This window comes from Lycorma delicatula, chromosome 7 (assembly GCF_047948215.1).
Source record: "Lycorma delicatula isolate Av1 chromosome 7, ASM4794821v1, whole genome shotgun sequence".
Taxonomy (NCBI): domain Eukaryota; kingdom Metazoa; phylum Arthropoda; class Insecta; order Hemiptera; family Fulgoridae; genus Lycorma; species Lycorma delicatula.
In genome coordinates this window covers 140,200,996-140,223,243 of record NC_134461.1, presented here as the reverse complement: position 1 = coordinate 140,223,243, position 22,248 = coordinate 140,200,996, and the positions used below count along the sequence as shown (strand labels likewise).

Below are 22,248 nucleotides of genomic sequence, written 5' to 3'. Positions count from 1 at the left end.
GAATAGGCAAAGAGAATGGGCACGATTAAAGTAAATGCGTTTCAGTAAGTGACGTTGAAATATCTTCTAATATATACATATATAATAAGATATAAATTCTGAACATTAATTTCGAATATTATTATCATTATTTAATTATCTTACCTGTGGAATTCGGAAGCCCAGCCTTCACGTCCTTCTCAGCCATTTTTGCACCAACTTGCTAGTTGCCGAACTGAATTGTGGGTCCTCAACATTTCCTCTACGTCGTGACGTCAACATTCATTTCAGTTGTCTGCTGTATTTCGGCCTGGCAACATTGTTCCTTACTTTAAAAGCTGTTGTTGGTTAGTAAAAATATAAACATGAAAGAATCGGATGTATGTATCGTGGCAGCAGCCAGAACACCGATTGGTAAGTAATATTTAATTATTATTTTATTCCAATAAGTCTACTAAACAGCTTACTGCTACACATATTATTGGTTTCGATGGTATGTAATTCTAACCAAAAAGTCTCTTAAGAATAGGATTATGTCTCGTTTTATAAATAAATGTGTTTACTGTTATTACAAATAGTGAGTTGTCCGAAATTAATCTTAATTCTGATCCATGTTTCAGAGTTACAGGGTATTTAAAAATGGTTAATTTGTTTTTGTCAACATTTAAAAGTAATAACTTTCTTAGTTAACATTTTCATAATAAAATGTAATTCATAACTACTAGGAGTTAATATTTATGTAACGTATTAAATAATATTTAAATCTTGTAATTTTTTTTTTCAGTTTTTATTGATTTTTTTTAAATTGAAAGCATTTGACTGCGTTTAATAGCTACACTTTCTTGTTTTTATATCTTGAAACTAATATAATTAATTTTTAGTATTAACAATATCTTGTGTTTTAATTAATAAAATAGATAGTTGTCTTCACAAATGTTTTGGTATTTTTTTATAACATAAGATTCTGACAGACGACCCCAAGTCATACCAGTTGTGAATTGCTAATTACTTAATGTTTGTTTTTAATTTTTCTTGAGATAAATTTTTATACATTTTGTGTTTAGTAAAATTCACGTTATTATTATTATTATACTTTTTTGTTTGGTAATTATATACAATTAGGAACTCATCTCCGATTTTGATGAAATTTGGAATATACCTTATTTAGGATGTAATTCGTTGAAAATGAAATTTTTTGTTCCCCTTTCATCCGAGTTACGTCTCTCGAATTTATACAGTACCCTCACCAACAATTTCGTAATTCAACATTGCACAAGTAAAAGAAAATACATTATTTTCGGACTAAATAATTTGGCTAAGTTTGTTAATCAAGTTTAAGAATCAGATTAGATCCACTTGACTAAATTAAGGTAGGTTAAGTTAAATGCATTATGCATACGTTATTTACGGTGTAAACAACTTGACTTAATTGAAATTTAATTTGGTTTAGATTGTGTTAAGGTTAGGTTGGATTATAAGTAACTTATAAATTTGACAGAAATTTATCTCTTTAATTTTTTGTTAAAAGTAATTTTCGGAAGTGTGAAGTTGAGGGACAGTATCAAAAGATTCTGGTCGTTATTCACCGTTGTATAGCTCGCCGATAATTTTAAGTAGAACATGAATACGTTATTTGTAGTAAGTATGCAGTCTGCGAAAAATAAATTCGGCGATATGACCACTTAAATTATGTTTTCTATTGCCGCTTCGTAGCACGGTTCCGCGTACCTATTGCCACATCCTTTAAACGGTTTGTGTATGTGGGTGGCCCAGTATCAGGGCCAACAAAGTTCATGGAATGGTTGACCGTTAAATGAATATATCCTTTGGCTGCAGTCGTGTGAACTACTGTAGGATTTCCAACGGTCACTAATTATTGTACAGGGAAAATATACTGCTTAGTAATTGAGCGTAATGAAAAACTACCTCGATTGGTCAGTGGAACAAAAAATCACTTTTTGCTGTCACGCCCAGTGCCATCAAAAATCCAATTACCTTCAATTAATCTTCCAGGGATGTATTTGGGTGAATAGTGTTGGCCTCATCGTTTTTTATAATTTTACCAAAAACGGACCTGAAACTTTCGAAACGTCTTCCACGCACACTTCACGTAAGAGCTTCAGGCTACGCACTTTCACAGAATAATGTTTATTTCATTGCAAACATTTGTGTTTGAGGCTTAGTTAAAATCCAAAAACCTGCGAATCAGCAAATTGTTTGTCTTCTTGGGTTGTGATTTTCAAATACAGTGTTTTTATTTTGACTAATTTTCTTTATGCTGTTTGTTGAACGCTTTTCTCTTACAACTATCAACTGTTACAACACGTTTTGTGCAACGAAAAACACCATTCTCTTCATTAAGGGTTATTTGATTTGCACAGTCTGAGCATTTTTTAGAACGTGGTAAAACATTGTGATAGTAAAAAAAACTTCATAAAGTATCATAACTTTCCGATATTACAAAAACTTTAACTTAATTCACAACCGCTCATAGAAAAACATTACTACATGAGCCATATTATAACCTGTATCTTATTCGATTCTATTCATACGATATCAACAAACATAACCTAACACTCGCTTCGCTCGCTAACTTCGTCACACATTATGTATAATACATGTATGTGTGTATACACATATCCGCCAAGGACATTAAAGATTTATTATCTCGGTAGTTGCGCAACGTAACTTAATTACAAAAAATTAACCAAATTATTCAACCGAAAATAATGCATTTCACACTTGTGTAGTGTTCGAGTTACGAAATGTTTGGTCAAGCTGCTGTGTAACTTACCAGGGACGTAACTCAGGTAAAAGACGTTACCGACTAAATAGGATTTATTCCAGGTTACATCAAAATCGAAGGTGAGACCCGCATTGTATACGATTAATCTTATTTTTTTTAAATTCACGATTTTAGGAAGTTTTTGTGGATCACTTTCATCATTAAAATCTCATGAAATGGGATGTATTGTAATTCGTGAAGTATTAGAAAAACTTAAAATTCAGCCAGATGAAGTTTCAGAAGTAATAATTGGCCAGGTAAGTTTTATTTTTTAATCTTATAATTTTTATTAATTGAAAACATCAACAAGGTTGAGTGAGACATTGCTATTTTACTCTGTAATATTATAAATTGATAAAGCACTAGTATGTGTTTTTTCCTTCATGCTGCTGAGAAAGTAGAATAAAATTCAGCCAATAATATGTTGAAGGTTGATTATTTATTCGTACTTTGTGATATAAACTTATTTTAATAGTAAACTAATTACTCGTTTGTCTCTGTAATTTAGTGAAATTGCCCATAAATTATGTTATAAAAAATTTGATTTATCTCCATTGCAATTCACTTCTTTGTATATAAATAGGGGTTGTCTTTGAGACAGTTCTTTTTAAATTTGTTGCTGAGTAATACATAAAATAAAAATTTATGAGGAAGCCAGTTTGTAATATATATACCCTTAGAGATGTTTCTGCCTTTTGTGTCATTGATTCACAGGTTCTGGATTTAGGGTTGAGTTTTCCTTATACAGAATGTGTTGTCAATGAATGAGTTATTCGATTATGTCATTCAGTGATAAAAGAAATAAATCATCTAAGTTCACATTATGGTTCAAAAAACATTTTATTTGGCTCCTTAAAAAGAAAACAATTCAAAGAGAATTTGTAAAAATGTAATTTTTTAAGGTTTTTTTTTAACATTGTACCTAGTTTTCTTTACCAAACATTCTGGAACAACAAAAAAAACATGCAAAATCAATTATGTATATTAAGTAAAACAGGATTGACAATGGTATTTTAAAGTATTAATGTAGATTGTGTTTTAGAATACAATTGCATTCTAGAATATAATTGCATTGTAGAAGCACAGTCTAGATTAACCATAAATACCAGTGGTATTCACCATTAAACAGTTTGTATTTATGGTGAAAAAACTGGAAGCATAATTTCATTATTTGCATACTGATTGAGTTATTTTTAAATACATTTAGTATTTATATTCACTTTTATGAAAACCATAATCGATTATATGAGTAATTTTATTAGTATTAGATTTCATTCTCAGTATATATAAACAGGTCAGTCTTTTTTAATGACATCCAGACTGATTACCAGCCTCATTATTATTATCATTAGAAACTTTTTACTTGAGAAATTCCTTCTTCAGGAGCTATCATACATGACAGTAAAATTTATGTAATGGTAATTAAAAATAAAAACAATTATTGTAAATTTAAACTAAAAGTCTATCCTTGAAAAAAAATTGAAAATTGATAAAGAAAAGAGAAAGATATTGCTAGCTTACATTTATTAGCTAACAGATTTAAAAAAAGAAAATTATTAAAAACTTAATTTTAAATTAGAATACCTCAAAAATAGTGGTATTTCATTTCAAATTCAGTTAACTGTACAAGAAATCTTTCCTTGTCGCATGTCAGCAAGTTAGCTATGTGTTTATTTGAAATCATCTAAAAATGCATAACAATAAAATGTAATAATAATAAAAAAAAAAGAAAATGTTTATATAAATTAAGAAACAGTGTATCATATTAAAAAACAAAAGAACATACTGATTTACAACTCTCTGAATTATAATCATTAAAGCCAAATGAGAATATTATGTGCTTATCTTTTTTGCTGTTAATCATTTTCATATCAAGTATTACTTATGAAAGTTTTTTTATTTTATTTTAGGTGTTCAGAAGTTATACAGGTTGTTCCATAATTATGGGACACATTTTAAATACAGATATCTGGAGTTTGAATGATAAGTTTTAATGCACACTGTGCATCCATCACCCTTTCATCCCCTTATCTCACCTGCTTTGCCAGATTCCTAATAACTCCTCTTCTATATCAGCAGATATAGAAGAGGAGTTTTATTCTCCTCTTATCGGCAGGAAATAGAGGTCCCAATGCCCGGAGTCTGTTCCTTTGCTCAATCAGTAAGTCTGTAGGTAAAAGGCCAGCCAAGACCTCAGCCACCTCCTTAGAAACTGTGCAATAAGCGCAGATTATCTGTAAACAGTATTTCCTGTGTGAAGTCTTGAACACGGGACTTAAATATTTCACGTACTTAGTGATGCTCCTCTACAATTCAACTCCATACAATATCATGGTGTATGCAACTCCTGCCTTCTCAACCCCATAGGGGAAGACACTCGCCTTGTGATGCTTCAGGTCGCCACACCACCCCCCTAGTTACTAACCCTGATGGGCTATAATGGGAGTCGTCTTTCACCCTCTGACTTTTTACATCTCATAGTGTTAAGCCTGGCCTCGTTGGGATGGCACCAATGTAAATGCCTCGGTAGAAATTTGGTGATTTATGAACTCAGCTTTTTCCTTCGCTGTAGGCCTCGTTCAGACATGCAACTCCCACCAGCAATCTCCTCTACAACAGGGTTGGGCCACTGTAATTTGGTAGGAGACCAGTAACCAACCTTCTCCATCTTCTTTGCTTTGATGTTCTAACTCGGGAATGATTGTGGTTACTACTCAAGTATTGAGTATGTGGTTATAGCGTTCATTATTAACAGTAACAGCAGAACCATGTCTGTTCTTGAAAAAGTACGGATGAATGACACTGCAAGAGTCAAGGCACAGCAAACTGTAACTTTGACACTATGCAAAGGTTTTTCGTGCATATGTGGGGGTTTTCTCAACCCCCAAAACCTATATTTTTCTTATTAATGCAACCAGATAAAGTGGAAATGGGCCTCATCTGACAAGAAATCTTAATTGCTCAGGAAATGTTTCGTCCTCATTGCACTTATCCAAGAGGTATCACACAGTGTTTTTCAACTAAGCCTATCCTGCGGGGCAACTGCTGTGCTACCAGTATTTTATATGAATACAGGTGTAGGTCTTGTCTCATAATCCAGTGTAGGCTGCTGCAGAATACATTCGCTTCCTGAGACAATCAACAGGTAGACGTGTTTGGACTTTGTTGCATGGTGTTTGAAACATGTTGAATTGTGTCATGGGAACGAGACTGTTGAGACTGACCGTGAGTATCTCAAAAGTTCCTCACTGCATGGAGGATCACTTTCTGGGATGGTGCATTGTGTTCATTGAAGTGTTGTCTGAATTTCTTTTGTGTTGCGATGATCGAGTCTTGAGAAGCAAAGTACACCTCTAAAACGTATGCAATTTCCCTTGGGGTCCAAGATATCATCAAGTAATTATGATATAATTACTTATATCAAGTAATTATAATTTTATAACATACAAGTATATAAAATTACTCAAGTCCCTACAAATTACAAACAAAATGTGTCCCTTCATTACGGAAAATCTGTGTAATTACATTTTAGGGAAATTCTTGTTATTGTAGTTAAAAATAAGAAGTGATAAGTTCTGTGCTTTCTAATATACATGTTGAAGCTAACTGCTGTTGTTTCCTGATTTAATCAGTTTTAACTAATAGGTAAATCACATTTGAAATGGTAATGACATTACCCCACTACTATTTGGAAATTTCATTGTGTCTGTATCATCTGCTTCTGAAAGAAGCCTTACTTACACTGGTCTTTTAGTAACCTACCAGTTAGTCTGAAAATAAGGTCAGAATTTAATTTTGATTAAAAAATAGATATTTATTGAGAATATTGTAATGCCGTTCTTTTAATTACTTTTTCTTTTTTTTGTACTTCATTTTAAAAGCTTCTGTATTTATTTATTTTTATAACATTCAGATGTTTTAGGGAACATTTTTTGCTAAATTTAGTTAACTGTTAGTTGAAGTGTTTGTATTGACTAAATACAGTTAGTGTAATAGTTATCATGATAGTTTCAGTTTGTCTGATTTCAGCAAAAATCTCAGCAAGTATTTGATTTTTTTTTTTTCATTTTCCACTTTATTCATCTCTGTTACCCATATAGGATCATAGTAGCAAAAAACCAATACAGGTTATTTTGTTTATTTTTATATTTTGCAATCAGTAAATATGTACTTTCAGCAAAATATAATAAAATATGAGATAAGCACTTGATAGAGCCCTTCTCACTATGGATCTAATTTAAAGAAAGTATAACCATATTTTATGTGAACAGAAATTGTAAAATTAAATATTAAATAATGCAAATACTTTAATTTTAAAATTTGTTACTAAAATAGAACAGTAGTTCCTACCATACAAATCGAAAACACAAATAGATTTGAGCCTAATCATTTGGATGATTCCCTACTTTCTCTTAGCAATTTTCATTGATGTCTCACCTTGCATTTTCTGTGTGGTAGGTGCAAGGAGGTATTACTGAATCTTGCTGTTCTTAACAAAACATCAACATGTTTAAGACTTAATGTATAGAATTTAAGACTGTATAGAATTTCTAGGTTATTTTGTTGGTAAGTTCAGAGAGCTTACTCTAGACTGGTTTCACCACTTTTTATATAGCAATATTGTGTTGTTTAATTATATTATTACTGATTCCCTATAACTAGTTCTTCTTTCTGTAATTAAAATTTAACTTATGCAATATTGTTGTATCATGTTTTATCCAAGTAAATCTTGTATCTAGATGTAGCCTTAAATAACATTTTATTCAGGTAAGCCTTCATCATTTAAATTTACTAGTAGGAATTTTTGTGTCATTGAAAACATCATCTGTTGGGATTTAGTTGTATTTAGGTTTTTGAGAAACCATTAGAGGTTTTATATAGCTTGATATTTTACTGTGTTTTTAATTTTAAATGCATGCATAAATTTAGATTATCAGTTGTTTAATTGTCTAATAAATTTAATTTTACAACATTCTCTATTTTATAATTTTTATATAAATGACATACGTGTATGAAAACATGTTTTTATGTTAGTAAATATGTTTTTATATTAAAATAAATAATTGAATAGTTTTAAACCTGTATATTAGTTGTATTTAATTTTATATTACTTAAATTGAATACATGTTAAATTAAGTAAATAAATAATTTTATAATAATTAATGATGCAGTTTTAAAAATATTGTGACTCTTTTGTGTACTTTCAGTCTGATGTTGATGGCATGCTTGACCTGAATATTTTAAGCTATTTTTTAAAAGAAACAAAGATGGGAGAAAGTCTGTATATATGTTTATTTAAAAAAAGAACTGGTTTTAAATTATAATTTGTATTGAAGATTGATCGAATGTTTTTATTCATAACAAAAATGTTTTCTCAACTCTTTTTGCTTTTTTTAATATAAAGATTGTGTCTTAAAATATTTTCATTTATACATATTTTACTTATTCATTATACATTAATATACAAGTTTGCATCTATTAGATAAGCAAATTAACAATTGAAAAGAATTGTTAAAAAAATTTCTTTAATTTAGCAACTGTGAATATTTGTTATCTAAAACATAGCATGTTAAACATTTTGCTTAATAAGCCTAACTTATGCAAAGGAGAATGTAAATATCATCATTTATTTTTTTTTTTAAATAACTGTATTAAAATAAACATTTTTCTGTATGAATCTGCATGGTATATTTTAATTAAATGCTAATATTAATTTTAACAATCACTGTAGTTAATAAATATGTTCATTTAAATATGAATTAAATATTGAGAAATTCTTCTACAATCATGATAAGAGTAGTATATACAAAGAAATTAATTAAATTTTTTAAACCAGTGGTTCCCAAACTTTTTCCATTCTCTGTTCCATATGTGAATCCAATTTTTTTCAAAGTGCCCAATATAAAATTCTAACAAGTATACTCTGTGAAGTAGTCAATCATTTGTTGCAAGGATTAGGTCAAAATAAATTAAACATCTTAGATCACAAAAAAAAAGTTTAATTGAATAAATACAACTAAATATAATAATTAGTGAGATGGATGAGCTTGTTAATTGCCGGACATTCTCTCAAATAGTGGAATTAAATTGGACAAATCTACTACCTTCATTTCCTTCTCCACATTGATTTTTGGCCAGTACTTACTAAATTTTATCATAGCAATTGGTAATGCTAAGCAAAACCCAGTTTCTCATAATAAGAAATTGCAGATGGAATTAAGATTCTTCAAGCTTCATTGCCTAGGAGTGGATATTTATTTTTTGTGACATCCAAAATTTAGTTTATTCTGCTACTAAATGTTTTTCAATATATTGTCAAGATAACTCAGTCAAATTTTCCTCTGCTGCAGCAGTAAATTGAGATTGAGCAGTGGCATTAAATGGATCTTGAATTCATGCAAATTAATCAGTTATCATTTTGAAATTAATAATAATTAACTGACATTAATTTTCTCAAAGCAGGTGATAAGTGTTCTTCAAAATAGGATTTTTAACCTTAAGAGAAACTAACTCCACTGGAGTTCAAAATTATTGCTACAAGGGGGAATATTCCTCCATCTTGAAATTTTTCTTCTCTGTAGCTTTAGTTTTTAAAAAAAGTTCAAAATTTTCTCAGTCAACTTTAAAAGCTGCTTGTTGCTGCCCTGCACATAGAGATTAAGAGCATTCACCTTTTCAAAAATGTCTGTGTAAATATGCCAAAGATTTTTAAAAAAAGTCTTCATTCAAAAAATGTTCAGTGTATTTGTGTTCGTCCTATCTAAGAAAGAAAGAAATTTCGTGGTGCAATTCAAACATATGAGACAGTTGAGGAAGCCATTGCAAGGTGCTGTAGTATAACAAAGACATTTTTTGTGGGATTCCATATCATTGTATACCTTTTTGAAAAATCTTGCCTTTAGTGGCTGAGCTTTTATAAAGTTTATCATATTCACTAACTATTCTAAGACCTGTTTCAATTTAGAACTCTGATATTTTGATACGAGTGCTTCCACAGTGTTTCAGGGGCTTTGCTTTGAATAAAAGCGCTGCAATCCTTCAACAGGACATAACAGCCAGTCATAGAATGAGTATCATCAGTATTGACACAATTTACCATCACTTATTCCACTCCAGACTGTTTTCAGATGTAAAAGTATCATGGATCTCAAACAAGCTTTGAGCCTTTGCACTAGCAGTGATACTTTTCCAGAAAAGGTCTTCTACAATGTTATTGCCATTTATAAACCACACATTGTAAATCGGGTGAGAATCATTATCTGTGGCATCATCCAGTTGCAAATTAAATATCTTTTCTTTTAATTTTTCAATTAATTGATCATTGAGGTCCTCTAATATGAGCTGTAACTTGGAACTGATGGTGTTATTGGGCCAGCAGTCGTGAAAGTAGTTTCCCAGCAGCTGGTAGAATGTATTCTTCTGCAGTTATAGAAAAGTTAATTCTTCTTAAGTTAACTCATTTAACTAAAGCATTTGCAGTTTTACTGACTGCTGGAATGAATACTTTTTAAATAGTGTTTCAGCTTACTTGGGTAGCATGCACTCTAGTGCCAAAATCTTCATACATAGAACACATTGTGGCCTCTCTTCACCATTGACTTCTGTGTAAAACGTAAAACCAAAGTCCAAATAGCTGTCATTGTATTTTTGATTTTTTACTTTACCCTCTTCCCACATAATGCATCATCTTCATTGGAATTCATCAATTTTATCATTTTAAACATCCTGTAATTAATTTATGAACATTTATTTCTATTAATAAAATATCATTTTATTTACACAATAATTCAGGTGTTTCCTGATATCTTTTAGATTAATTTTTTAATAAACACTACGAATCTTAGAATCTTCAAATCAAAAAAGGAGGACTTTACGGTTTCTCAAAAACAAAAATTATAAGATTCACATAAATGAAAAAAGATGGGTTCCAGACATTTTCCTTGTCCTTTGCCATAAAATACAGATATATAATTTTATGGTGACCTGATTTTAAGTTCCTAATACATTATAAAAGACACTCCCCAAACTGTTAACCATGCCTAGATAATATGCATCCCATGTCAAACTTCTGTTGTTAAATAAATCATGTAAACTGTTAAACTGAGTTGCCATAAAATCTGTGAACCTTATTTAGGTCAAGTACTACAGTAATTATTTCTGCTGTACAATGTTTAGCTGCATGGTATTTCACAATATGTGTTGAAAGATCAGCGCATATCAGAAGGATTTATAGTATTGCAAACCAGTGAAGCAACTGAAAGCATAAAAGAAGAAAGAACAATACAACTTCATTAAAATTTAAAGTATTTAGTATAAATGTGTAATTACTAGTGAATTAATTCACTATTAAAATTAAGCACCAGCTCTTTTAAGCCATTAAAAAAGCCAACCGAACCAGATTATCAACTCTGGTGATGTATAGAAATTAATTCATTGAACTTACTTTGTCGTTGGTCTCTCCTTATTTATCACTTTTCAATTTGTAGGATTCTATTCTGTGAGATCTTTCAGTACTTGGGAACCATGAGGTTGTAAGGCTGTAAATTTATCATCCTACCCAGGTTCCTAATGTTTATTAGTGACATGGATAGTTGAACTCAAAAAAAAAGATCATGAATGTTTGTAGTAGCATTTTTAGTTAATTAGTAGTGTGTTTAAAATTACAATATGTTTTGGTCATAATACTGATATCTTATATTTTCTAATGAACAGTATGAAATCTAATGTTTTTGTTTTATTTTTTAGACATTAATAGCTGGTCAAGGCCAAAATCCAGCACGTCAGGCAGCTGTAAATGCAGGCATTCCATATTCTGTACCAGCATATTTAATAAGTATGCTTTGTGGTTCTGGGCTGAGGTGTGTAGATTACATATAATTTACTTTTGGTTAATTGCATGCTAAAATAGGAATTCATAATTATCTTAAATAGTAATTATCTTTTGTTTCATTTATCACTTGTTCCATACAACTTGCATTTTTAAGTCAAGATAGATTTATAATTATAATTAATCATTTTTTTTTTTTATTGGTAATATTATCAAGGGGATATTAGTATTCAATGCATTTACTGATAATTTTTATGGAGCAATTTCACAGTTAAAAAGACAGAAATCATTTATAAAAAGTAACAAAGCTACCAAGATTATACAACATTATTTATTTTGTATTTTTAAACATGAAATATTAATTTGTACACAAGTACTAGTTTTCTTTATGGGGAAGATGTGAATTAAATAAAGTATTTTTTCAAGCACTTTGATAGTAATAATAGACAGTTAATATTGTAAGAGCTAATGTAAATTTTTGGAAAAGGAATTGAGGAAGTTAAATAGAAATTCTTTGGGTAGAACACATCTGCATGAAAATGTGTAAGCATGAGTATTGTAGGGCTTCAATATGTAAACATATATAATTGTAAAAATGTAGTAATTTCATTGTTATTAAGAATGCCTTTACTTTTTATTTACTTCATTGTAAGCAAAATTAATTTTTTACTTAAAGTATTGGAATTTCTTACAGAAATATGTTTGTTTGGTAACTGAAGTTTAGTGAGCTTATATTCCAATAGCGAATAATGACTTAAATGAAGGTTTAGGTGTAGTTAATTTTATTAACTTTTTTAAGTTGTTTGAAGGCTCATTTGTGTCTTATCAGTAACCAGTCATTAGGCTTGTTATGCAGGAACTGTACAGGAAACAGAATAGCCAGGTTGGTTCTCAGGCAGCCTCTCAAAAAGGATGCACTGGTTCAATGGTTTTCAAAGTTTCTCAACGGTTTTCACAGTAATAAAAATGGAGAAGGGATAAATAATAAGGAACAAAGATGGTTGGTGAGAGAGGATGAGAAACTGCAGTACAAGATAAACAGGAACTTACCCACAGGAAAGCTCAAAGCTAGGTTAGGAAATGAGTATCAATTTTTCTCAGAATTTCTCTGAAGATTAGGATATGGATGCAGCACATTACTGAATAATGATTTTGCATTGACCAACTTAAAAATATGCTGCAACAAAAATTTACTTTTCTCTTGAAGTTCTCCAAATATTTGTGCCAATTGTAAACAGGTTTTTTCTCAAAGAAATAATCTCGCCCATCTTTGGAGATGTGTAAGTGAATCCAACTGAGGTGTAAACCATTCAGACATTCTGTTGAGGTGAAGGTGTAACTTAATGGTGGTTCAATTTGTACAGTTTTTTGTTTTGACACATTAATATTTTTTGTACATGTTTGTTTATTAAAATTTGTACAAATTTAGAGATTTCAGTTATATATTTTCAAATCTTTTCCTTGAATTTTAGGTAGAAGTAAATTTATTGCAGGAAATATTTCTATAATGGAAATTCCTAAAAATAGAAAAACCAGTTCACTGAATTTATTCTTTTTTTTTTTTGTAAAGCTGTCCATTTTGCTGTAAAAATGGAGAAAGAAAAATGTAACTAAAGGATGATTATGATAATCTTATTAAATTATCAGTTGTGAGAATGTTAACATCAGTTGAAGTCATACGTACTTAAGTTATGTACTGTTAAATGTAGTTTCTGTTTGGCTGGTATCAGCATATTATTGTCATATTTTTGTTAATGACCTAACATTAGTTTTGGGGTTTAGGAATCATTTTAACAGATAGATCAGTTTACTGAAAAGGATTTTTTTAAAAATCATTTAATTTTTCTAATCAAATTTGTTACAGAATGTTTATACCTTTCTGTGATCAGATGTTTTTCATCATCATTGCTTTTTATATACTGTATACAAGTAGGGGAAACATTTTTTATGTTGCTGTTGGGTTAAAACAATGAATTAATACCACTATACCTTTTACATATTTCATGTACAGTGAGTTGGTTAGATATCACACCATAATGGTTGTAGGTGACGTGACATAACGGACAAATCACTCCTGAAATTGGCATAAAAAATCTCAAGATGACAAGCATCCTGTGCCAGGAATTACCAAAAAATTGGTTTCCCATTATCTTTGCTAAGCCAAGCACTCACATCACACATCAGCATGCCAACCCATCAGAAGCAAAGAATGTCTAGCTCTCCAAGTTACACCATTCTATTCTGTATAGGGATTAGCTGTATAGTATCTGATTAAATTGTGACTGGTGCCTGTTGTACCTCTGGAGTTTTGTGTACATTAAAGCCGTAAGATCTTGGACAGATCAAGTAAAGAAAAGGGTACCTCTTATGCCAAGAAAAAGTAATTTAATAGAATGCTTACCAAGAAGGTTGTTTTGCCAGTAGAACTGCAATCCGAGAACTAGAAGAGGCAAATAAATTGCCCGAAATTTGATTTGTTAAAAGAAAATTTTTAGAAAAATCTACAGTATATGATTTAGATAAATTTGATAAAGATATAGTGCAAAGATGTGTATTTGCTTTTTATGAACAGTGTGAAAATCCAACAACAGAAAAAGTAAGACAGCATTAGTCAGCTAAAATTTTGAAGTAGACAATCATCTGCATGGAGCATTTCAAAAAAGATTGAATTAATATAAATATAAAAAAGTGATGATATGAAAATTCTTGAGAAAAGAAATGATATTGTTTCTCCCTGGCCCATTTTCCCATGAAAAATGTTTGTAGTTAAGATTGATAATTTAAATAGATCAATATTTTACACAGATGAAACTTAGATGAACCAGAACTTGAGTGAATTAATGATATGGCAGGATACTGAAGTATAGAAGGTTAAAAGGTTTTAGTTGATAAAGGTGGCACCTTAATTTTAGTACATGGAGGATCAGTAAAAATCAAATTTGTATGCAAGGTGTGATCTGAAAGTTGACAGGTTCTGTCAATGCTGAGTAAGAGTAGGTTTGTCCGCAAGTTGTAAAGAGAAACCTTGTTTTGTCCTTGAACCACTTTGAAAAGATCACTGTGGTATCCTGGTGAGTGAAGACATGTTTTGGTTCTTGGTGGTTATTGATTTGGCAAAATGGATTAAAAAACAGAACGTGTTTCTGTCAAATTTTTGTGTGAAACTGGGAAATCAGCTTTGAAAATTTGTGAACTCTTAAAAACAGCTTTCAGCGATAAATGTCTGAGCTAATCAAATGTTTATCCTGTTCAACAGTTTCAAAGGTAGCTGTGAATCAGTCAAAGATTATCTTCTGTTTGGCCGACCTTCTACTTCAAAAACCAACAAAAACATTGTGAAAGTTCATAATGTAGTCTGCTCTGACAGTAACCTACAATTAGGGAGATGGCTGAACTGAATTAAAATTTTTACATGGTTCAGAAACTGAAGTTTTGAACATGCATCAGATATATGCAAAATTCATTCCGAAATTGTTGTCAGACTAGTAGAAACAACACCAACTTGAAGTATCCGAAGAACTGATTAATTGGGCTGAAACTGACCCAGATTTTTTAAATAGGGTAATTGCAGATAACAAATATGACCCAGAAGCAAAGGTGTAATCATCGTAGTGGAAGGGTCCAAGTTTACCACAACTGAAACAAGTGCGACAAAGTCTGTTGAAGGTGAAGATAATGTTGGCGATTTTCTTCATTCTACAGGTATCGTGCATCTCAAATTTGCCCTGGAGAGCAGACAGTTAACCAGAAATTCTATAAAAATGTCCTTCAGCGTTTGTGACAAAATGTGTGAAAAGGCCTGTACTCTGACAAGACAAAAATTGGGTCCTCCACCCTTGACAACACACAAACTCATCATGCGTTCTTGATTGTGGAACTTTTGGCCAAATTCCAAATTACTGTGTTTCTGTAACCCCCCCTACTTCCCTGATTTAGCCCCTGCTGACTTCAACCTCTTTCCTAAATTAATGTTTTTGCTGAAAAGGAACTGATTTGACTCAACTGAAGATATCCAGGTAAATACGGAGAGGGTTCTTAATACTCTCAAGAAAGAAAATTTTCAGGAATGTTTCCAAAAGTGGAAACATCATTGGAGTTAGTGTATTCAGTCAGCAGGGAAATACTTTGAAGGAGATCGATCACAATAGCCTGTAAGTACTGCCATTTTGAAATTTCAAGCTCAATATTAAAACATTCCAATCACACCTCAAAAAAGAATGTAAATTAATTCTTTTGTCAGAGAAATTGATCTTAAATTCAGATTATTATTTTGTCATGAATTATGAACTTTTTAGAACATTTCATAAATTTTTAAATTTACTGGAAGAAACTTACGTAATTTTCATGAATACAGTTTTAAATAATCTCTGTAGTCTCAGAATGAATAATATTCTATTTTCCTCTGAAGAGATGAGAACTGAATTGTTAACAAAGAAAAGAAATAAAGTTTGCTCCAAAAATATGCGAAATTGACAATATTACAATGTAATGCATCATGCTGTAAGTCTTCCACTTATCACACTCAATTCATTTGTTGTGGGCACACATAAGAACAGAACGTCAGATGCAATAAGACTTTATAATTAAAAAGCTACTTTACAAAACAACCAACAAACTGTCTATAGAAGATTGGAGGAAAAGAATCTGACATGTAGGAAATCTGCAAGAAGAGAACCTGAGACAGTGTTCTTGAGATTCTACCATTAATCGAATTATCAGTATGGTGACACAAGACAATTCAGAGAACACCAATTCAGTTTGTGACTTTGAATAAAAACACCAAATTATTTTATGCATTTTAAATAATGAAGTATTATTAAACAATATCTTTAAATGTAAATTATAGTTACAATAAAGTGAATTTAGGTTAATAAAACTGAATGCAAGTTATCAAAGCCATTTTTAATAAAGTAAAAAAAAAATATGTATATGTAAATAACAAAATTAAATTATAAACTAATAGGGTGTTTTTGTGTGTGCCCATGCATGTGGTGTAAGCATGTGCTTATGAGTGAAGTGACATTGTTACAATTTTCTAATTAACTAAACTGATATCAAAGCTCACTTTGCTCCTGGGCCTAGTATAGTTTTTGTGAATTCTTTTAATCCCTAATGATCAATATGTTTTTAGGTCAGTAATAGCAGGGTGTCAGTCAATTAAATGTGGTGATGCTAAAATTGTTATTTCTGGAGGTCAAGAATCAATGAGTCAAGCACCACACATAGCACATGTTAGGTCTGGTATTAAAATGGGAAATACTGAATTTGTTGACACTATGATTAGTGATGGATTAACTGATGCTTTTCATAATATTCATATGGGAATTACTGGTAAGTATTATTTATTATTATTATTTTGTAATATTAATTATAAAAATAAATCATTAAAGAGGATGAAAAATTAAAATTTTCTGAAATTATTCTTCAGAAGATTACAAAAAGTATAATTACTCTGTTAAATAAAAAATTGGTAGAAAAAAAAAACTAAATTAAACTGTAAACCAGCAGCGTGTGTGCACGCATATGTGATGATATATTGTTGAGTACTTTGTACAGAGCAAAGATTTACACAGACCAAATTATTGTATTTTATTGTTATTGAGGAGAAACCTTTATTACTTCAACTAAATTCTTCAGATGACGATTTGTGTTATCATGATCACTTCAGTATATATTTTTTAGCGTGAAAATTTGAACACGGAATTTTTTTCTATTTCTATGTTGTGGCTACACTGCCTGACCACATCCATTCTTTAAGTTGTCTGTATAACGTGAGGTTATTGTTCTTTGGTGATTTAGCAATTTTCTTGTTATAAATAATTTTTTGTGAAAGTCTATTTCATTTTTTATTATAAAATCATATTTTTGTAGTTTTTGTTCTGTGCCTTAAATACATAGTAGAGGGCATAACTCCTAGAAAGCATTTGAAAATTGTTTCTCTTTCTGAGTATACTTGTTTGACACAACAAAAATAGCTTCTGAGTATGGTGTTGGACTAGGGACAGCGAGTGCTATTTTAACAAATTTAAAAGAACTGGTTCCTTTTCACTTCAAAGGAAAGGAAAACAACTACTGCAACACAGGTTCGGTTTCGTTAATGAGAAAAAGTAAACTTGATTGAAATTAAGAATTTAAAATCTGTGGACTTAAAATCAAGAATTAGCAGCCAGTGGAACAGATTTACATGTGTGAAAACTTTTAGAATGCTCACTTCCTACAGGTGGACAGAAAGCTTGTCACTCTGCTAAAAAGCAGCTTTAACACCAGAAATTTGCTTAAAAAGGCTCTTGTGGGACAATATACATGCTAACTGGACTAAAGAAGACTAGAAAAATATTACATTTTCCAACATGTCACATTTTTACGTTCAGGGAGAAATAGTTTCATACATTAGAAAAGCATCAGTTGAAAATACATCACCGGCTCATATCAAACATTCAGTTAAACATCCCCCAAAAAAATGTTTTGGGGTTGATTCACATTTTAAGGCCCTATTCATTACTTCCAGTAGATGGTATGTTGAAAAGCGACGGATATATCAAGATTCTGAAGGAAAAAGTATGATACAACTTTAAAACACATGCCCACAAGGTAGGGAGTGTCCAACAAGATTTGGTGCCATGCCATACTGCTAAAAAGTGGAAAACATTTTTGAAGAACGAAGCATTAAAATGCTTCTGCAGGCAGGCAACTCTTCACACTTAAACCCAATCGAAAATCGTTGGGCATAGTCAAAAAACGACTCAAAAATGAATTCAACCACAAAAATTAACATCATTAAAGCAGTAATATCGGCATTATTTCATGATGAAGAAATAAAAAAAAATGTGTTGTATATTTGTTGAATCAATGCCAAATCGTGTACGTGAAGTGATTAAGATTAAAGGAGAACATGTTAATTATTCGATATTCACAAATTGAACAAATTTGTTTTTTTTTTCAAATAAAGTTACCTTTTATTAAATAACATCTGTGGTCAGATGATTTTGCATGCTATTGTATGTTTGTAAATTTTGAGTTATTTTGTTCTATGATGTAAGACTGATTCGGTGAAGGATGAATTAATTAATAAAAATAGTTAAATAGGAGTAATTAATAATGACTGTAGAAGATGCAATATAGAATTTTGCATATGAGGCACAATCATTATTTAGATCAACACCTGCTACCTTCAAATAATATCCTGAAGTTTGTTAACGGTCATTGTGTTGTAGATTTTTGTAATTTTTTTATGTGGATGATTAATAATTACATTTTTGTAATCTTTTTGTATGGATGATTAATGCATTATTTGAAAGATTATGCGTGAGAATAAATGGAAATTTTGTAGTATGTGGAAAATGCCAAATTTGAAAATAACCCTTAGTTAATAAAAAAAGGTTTGAGATTAATGAGAGCTGGCTTCCGTGGCACGAGTGGTAGCATCTTGGCCTTTCATCTGGAGTTTCTGGGTTTGAATTGCGGTCAGGCATGGCATTTTCACACATGCTACAAATCATTCATCTCATCACCTGAAGCAATACCTAACGGTGGTTCCAGAGGTTAAACAAAAGAAATTGCTCCAAATTTATCTCCTTAGAACTAGATTTAAAAAAATTCCTTAAATTTGTCTTTATGTTTAGATTCTAGTAAGAGTAGTGAACCTAAAGAATTCCTAGCTGTTAGGTTGATTTCTGTCCAACTACTGTATAGACTCCATTACTAAAACAGAAGTACCTAAAAGAAGCATCACCCTGCCAGCTACTGTAAGGTGCTAGCTGTAGATGAAGCCGGAGGAGTGATTGATACAGTTTCCATGGTACCTACCCAAGGACGAAGGGAGTAAGGATAAGGAAATGAGAAGAGGACAAGAGTAATGCAGAGGGACTGCTTCTGATCAGTATAGTCTACTGTTTCGCCTAGAAACAAAAATTGTTTTTTTACATATTAAGAACAAATTGTTTTACATATGTCAGTTTTACTGCCAGTTTAAATTTTACCCAAGTCCAAACTGACTGGTTTTGCCATCAGAAATACAAGCAACTGACGCACCAAAAAAGCTGAAAAAAGTGAATGTGGTAGGATATATTAGCTTTTTGCTGAGTATTCATTCCATTCGAACCTTCAATAAATCTAACTTGTACTTATATTTAACTGGAAAATGTTTATTATTAGATACTGACAATAATTTCATTTGTCTGGTTAAAAATGTTTGATGTCGTATAGTTACTTTTTTCTTTACATTGCAGCGGATCAGTTTCTCTGATGAGTTCTTCAGATAAGGATTTCTGAGCAGCTATGATGCTGAATTGTGAAGGAAAATATATTCCGTTTTGTGTCATTTAAAATGAAGTTGTAACCAAAGTTTAAAATTCAGTAACATCTAGTTAATATTTATTTTTTAAGAACTCAGTGTTCATTCAGTCGAAATTTATTAACATCAATTTTTTCTTTCTTTTTAGTCATTAGTATTACTTGACTTAAGAGAATTACAATTTGTTTAGTGATCAAAAGCTGTGTATGGGGATATATTTTTGAAGACTTATGTCTGATTGTAATTATCATTAATTTACTAAAATTTTTTTAATGTATTTATAAATTATGTATAGATTTCTACTGCATATATTACTGAAGTGCAACTATTATTTTTAAATTTCTATCATTTACAGGACCAGTTTACTAAAAATTAATTAAATTTCACAAAATAATTTTTGAATCTTTATAGTTACATGAGTTTGTCATTTTTTTCATTCTTAAATCTATCAATAAATTTTTTTTCACTTACATCTTTTCTTTTCCACTTAAGTCATTAATTTTAGTTTATATTCATTTCAATAAAAACTAATTTGGCTTCACCTGTAGCATTTTATTATTACTTCATATCCTTCAATTTCCAGGATTCAATTAAAATGTTCCAGGATGTTGTAGAACTATAATTTTGTTAGGGGCAGCTTTTAACATCTCATCTAGGACCTACCCAGGAACATGTCATTTTCTATATTACATTTTTTATATTATAAGATCATATAATTTTTTTCTTTTTAATTTCACAGCTGAAAATATAGCAACTAAATATGGAATAACAAGAGAAGAACAAGATAAATATGCATTAGAATCACAGATTAAAACAAAAATAGCTCAGAAGGAAGGTTATTTTAAACGTGAAATTGTACCAGTTAAATTAAGTAAAAGAAAAAATATTGTAATGGTTTCAGAAGATGAATTTCCTAAACATGATACAACAATGGAATCTCTACGAAGATTAGAACCAGTATTTGTTAAAGTAAGATATTTATATGTTTATATTATCATATTATTAATTTATTATCATAATATGAGATTAATTATAAATATTTTAAAAAAGCAGATAATAGAAATTACTGCTTTGAAAAATGTTTTGTTTGTTTATTCTTAATGTGATATTTATGTTATATATGTAAGAAAGATATACTGTATTGCTTTACTGTATTTTTTTCTCCAAAATGGCTCCAAAGAAGCCATCATTTTTTTTTTTAAGATTCTTATTCCTCTGTATTGTTAAATTATATTTTTAATTCTATTAATAGAAATAAATAAACACAAATTTAAAGATATTATAAATTAATAAAAGTGACATAAAATTATTAGAAAATATTACAAAAATAAATACAAACAAAATTTCAATTTGATATAGCGTGTTTGAGACAGACAGTCTTGTAAAAACTGCAACAGGTAGCAGCACTCATATAATAAATTAATTTGCAATTTTCTTTATTTTAGTATTCTTAAATTTTAATATGAAGTTTAATTAAATATTTCAATAGTGATTGAGGAGGTGGGATCCTGTGAAAGTACTTTTGATAAAATTAGAGAAAGGTATGTCTTACCTCAATATTATGTTCTGTTGTTTATATTAATTAATTGAATTGAATTAGTAGGAATTTATATTAATTGAAAAAATCTAGCCATATCAATTATTGAACTAGGATCATCCATGAAACCGCCATCGACTGCTACAATATCACATTGTTTTATTTGTAATCTCACAATTAAAAAACACATCTCAAAAACATTAGATACTAAGCATCAGTAAACATTTTACACTGACAAGTTTGACAAATCATTCTGCCAGCTCTGAGCAGGGGCTTTGCTGTACATATGGCTTAAAAGCTTTCTAATGATGGTATGCTGTTTATACATAGAACCATTATATTTTATTTGGAAAGAGATCTTACTCCACATTACATTAAAATAACACTTGCCTATAATGAAAAATAAAGATTGAAAATGTTTTCTTACTAGAGAACTCTAAGAATTACATTTAATAAGAGAAATAATTATTACTTTCTAAATCTTACAAGAATAAAAATTCATTCCTAACATTACAAAAATATTGGTGAGATTAAATTACACAAGATAATACTTAAACCTTTACAGTTAAATGAACTTTTTTTTTTTTTATATCTATCGGTAATTTTTTTTACTTGCATTGTTTTTTCCACCTAAGTAAATAATTTTAACTTATGTATTCATATCAAGAAAAACCCACCATTTAGCTTGCATCAATATAAGAAATTTCAATAAAAAAAATAGACATTTTAAAAATAAAGGACAAAATTTTAAATAAGTAACTGCAATTTAACCATGAATTAGAGTACATTATTTAAATAGATGAAATAATAGAACACTTAAAAAAATT

General features: G+C 30.2%; 1 protein-coding gene across 1 annotated transcript in view; it reads left to right on the top strand.

Annotated features, from left to right (window-relative positions):
- The first annotated feature begins 236 nt into the window (after positions 1–236).
- Acat2 (Acetyl-CoA acetyltransferase 2) overlaps positions 237–22,248 on the top strand; it is a 38,776-nt gene continuing 16,764 nt past the window's right edge. The window contains exons 1-5 of the mRNA XM_075370716.1: positions 237–393; positions 2,900–3,021; positions 11,510–11,622; positions 16,723–16,922; positions 20,624–20,853. Coding sequence (XP_075226831.1) covers positions 345–393; positions 2,900–3,021; positions 11,510–11,622; positions 16,723–16,922; positions 20,624–20,853 — 714 coding nt within the window. The 5' untranslated portion in view covers positions 237–344. The remainder of the gene's footprint in view (positions 394–2,899; positions 3,022–11,509; positions 11,623–16,722; positions 16,923–20,623; positions 20,854–22,248) is intronic.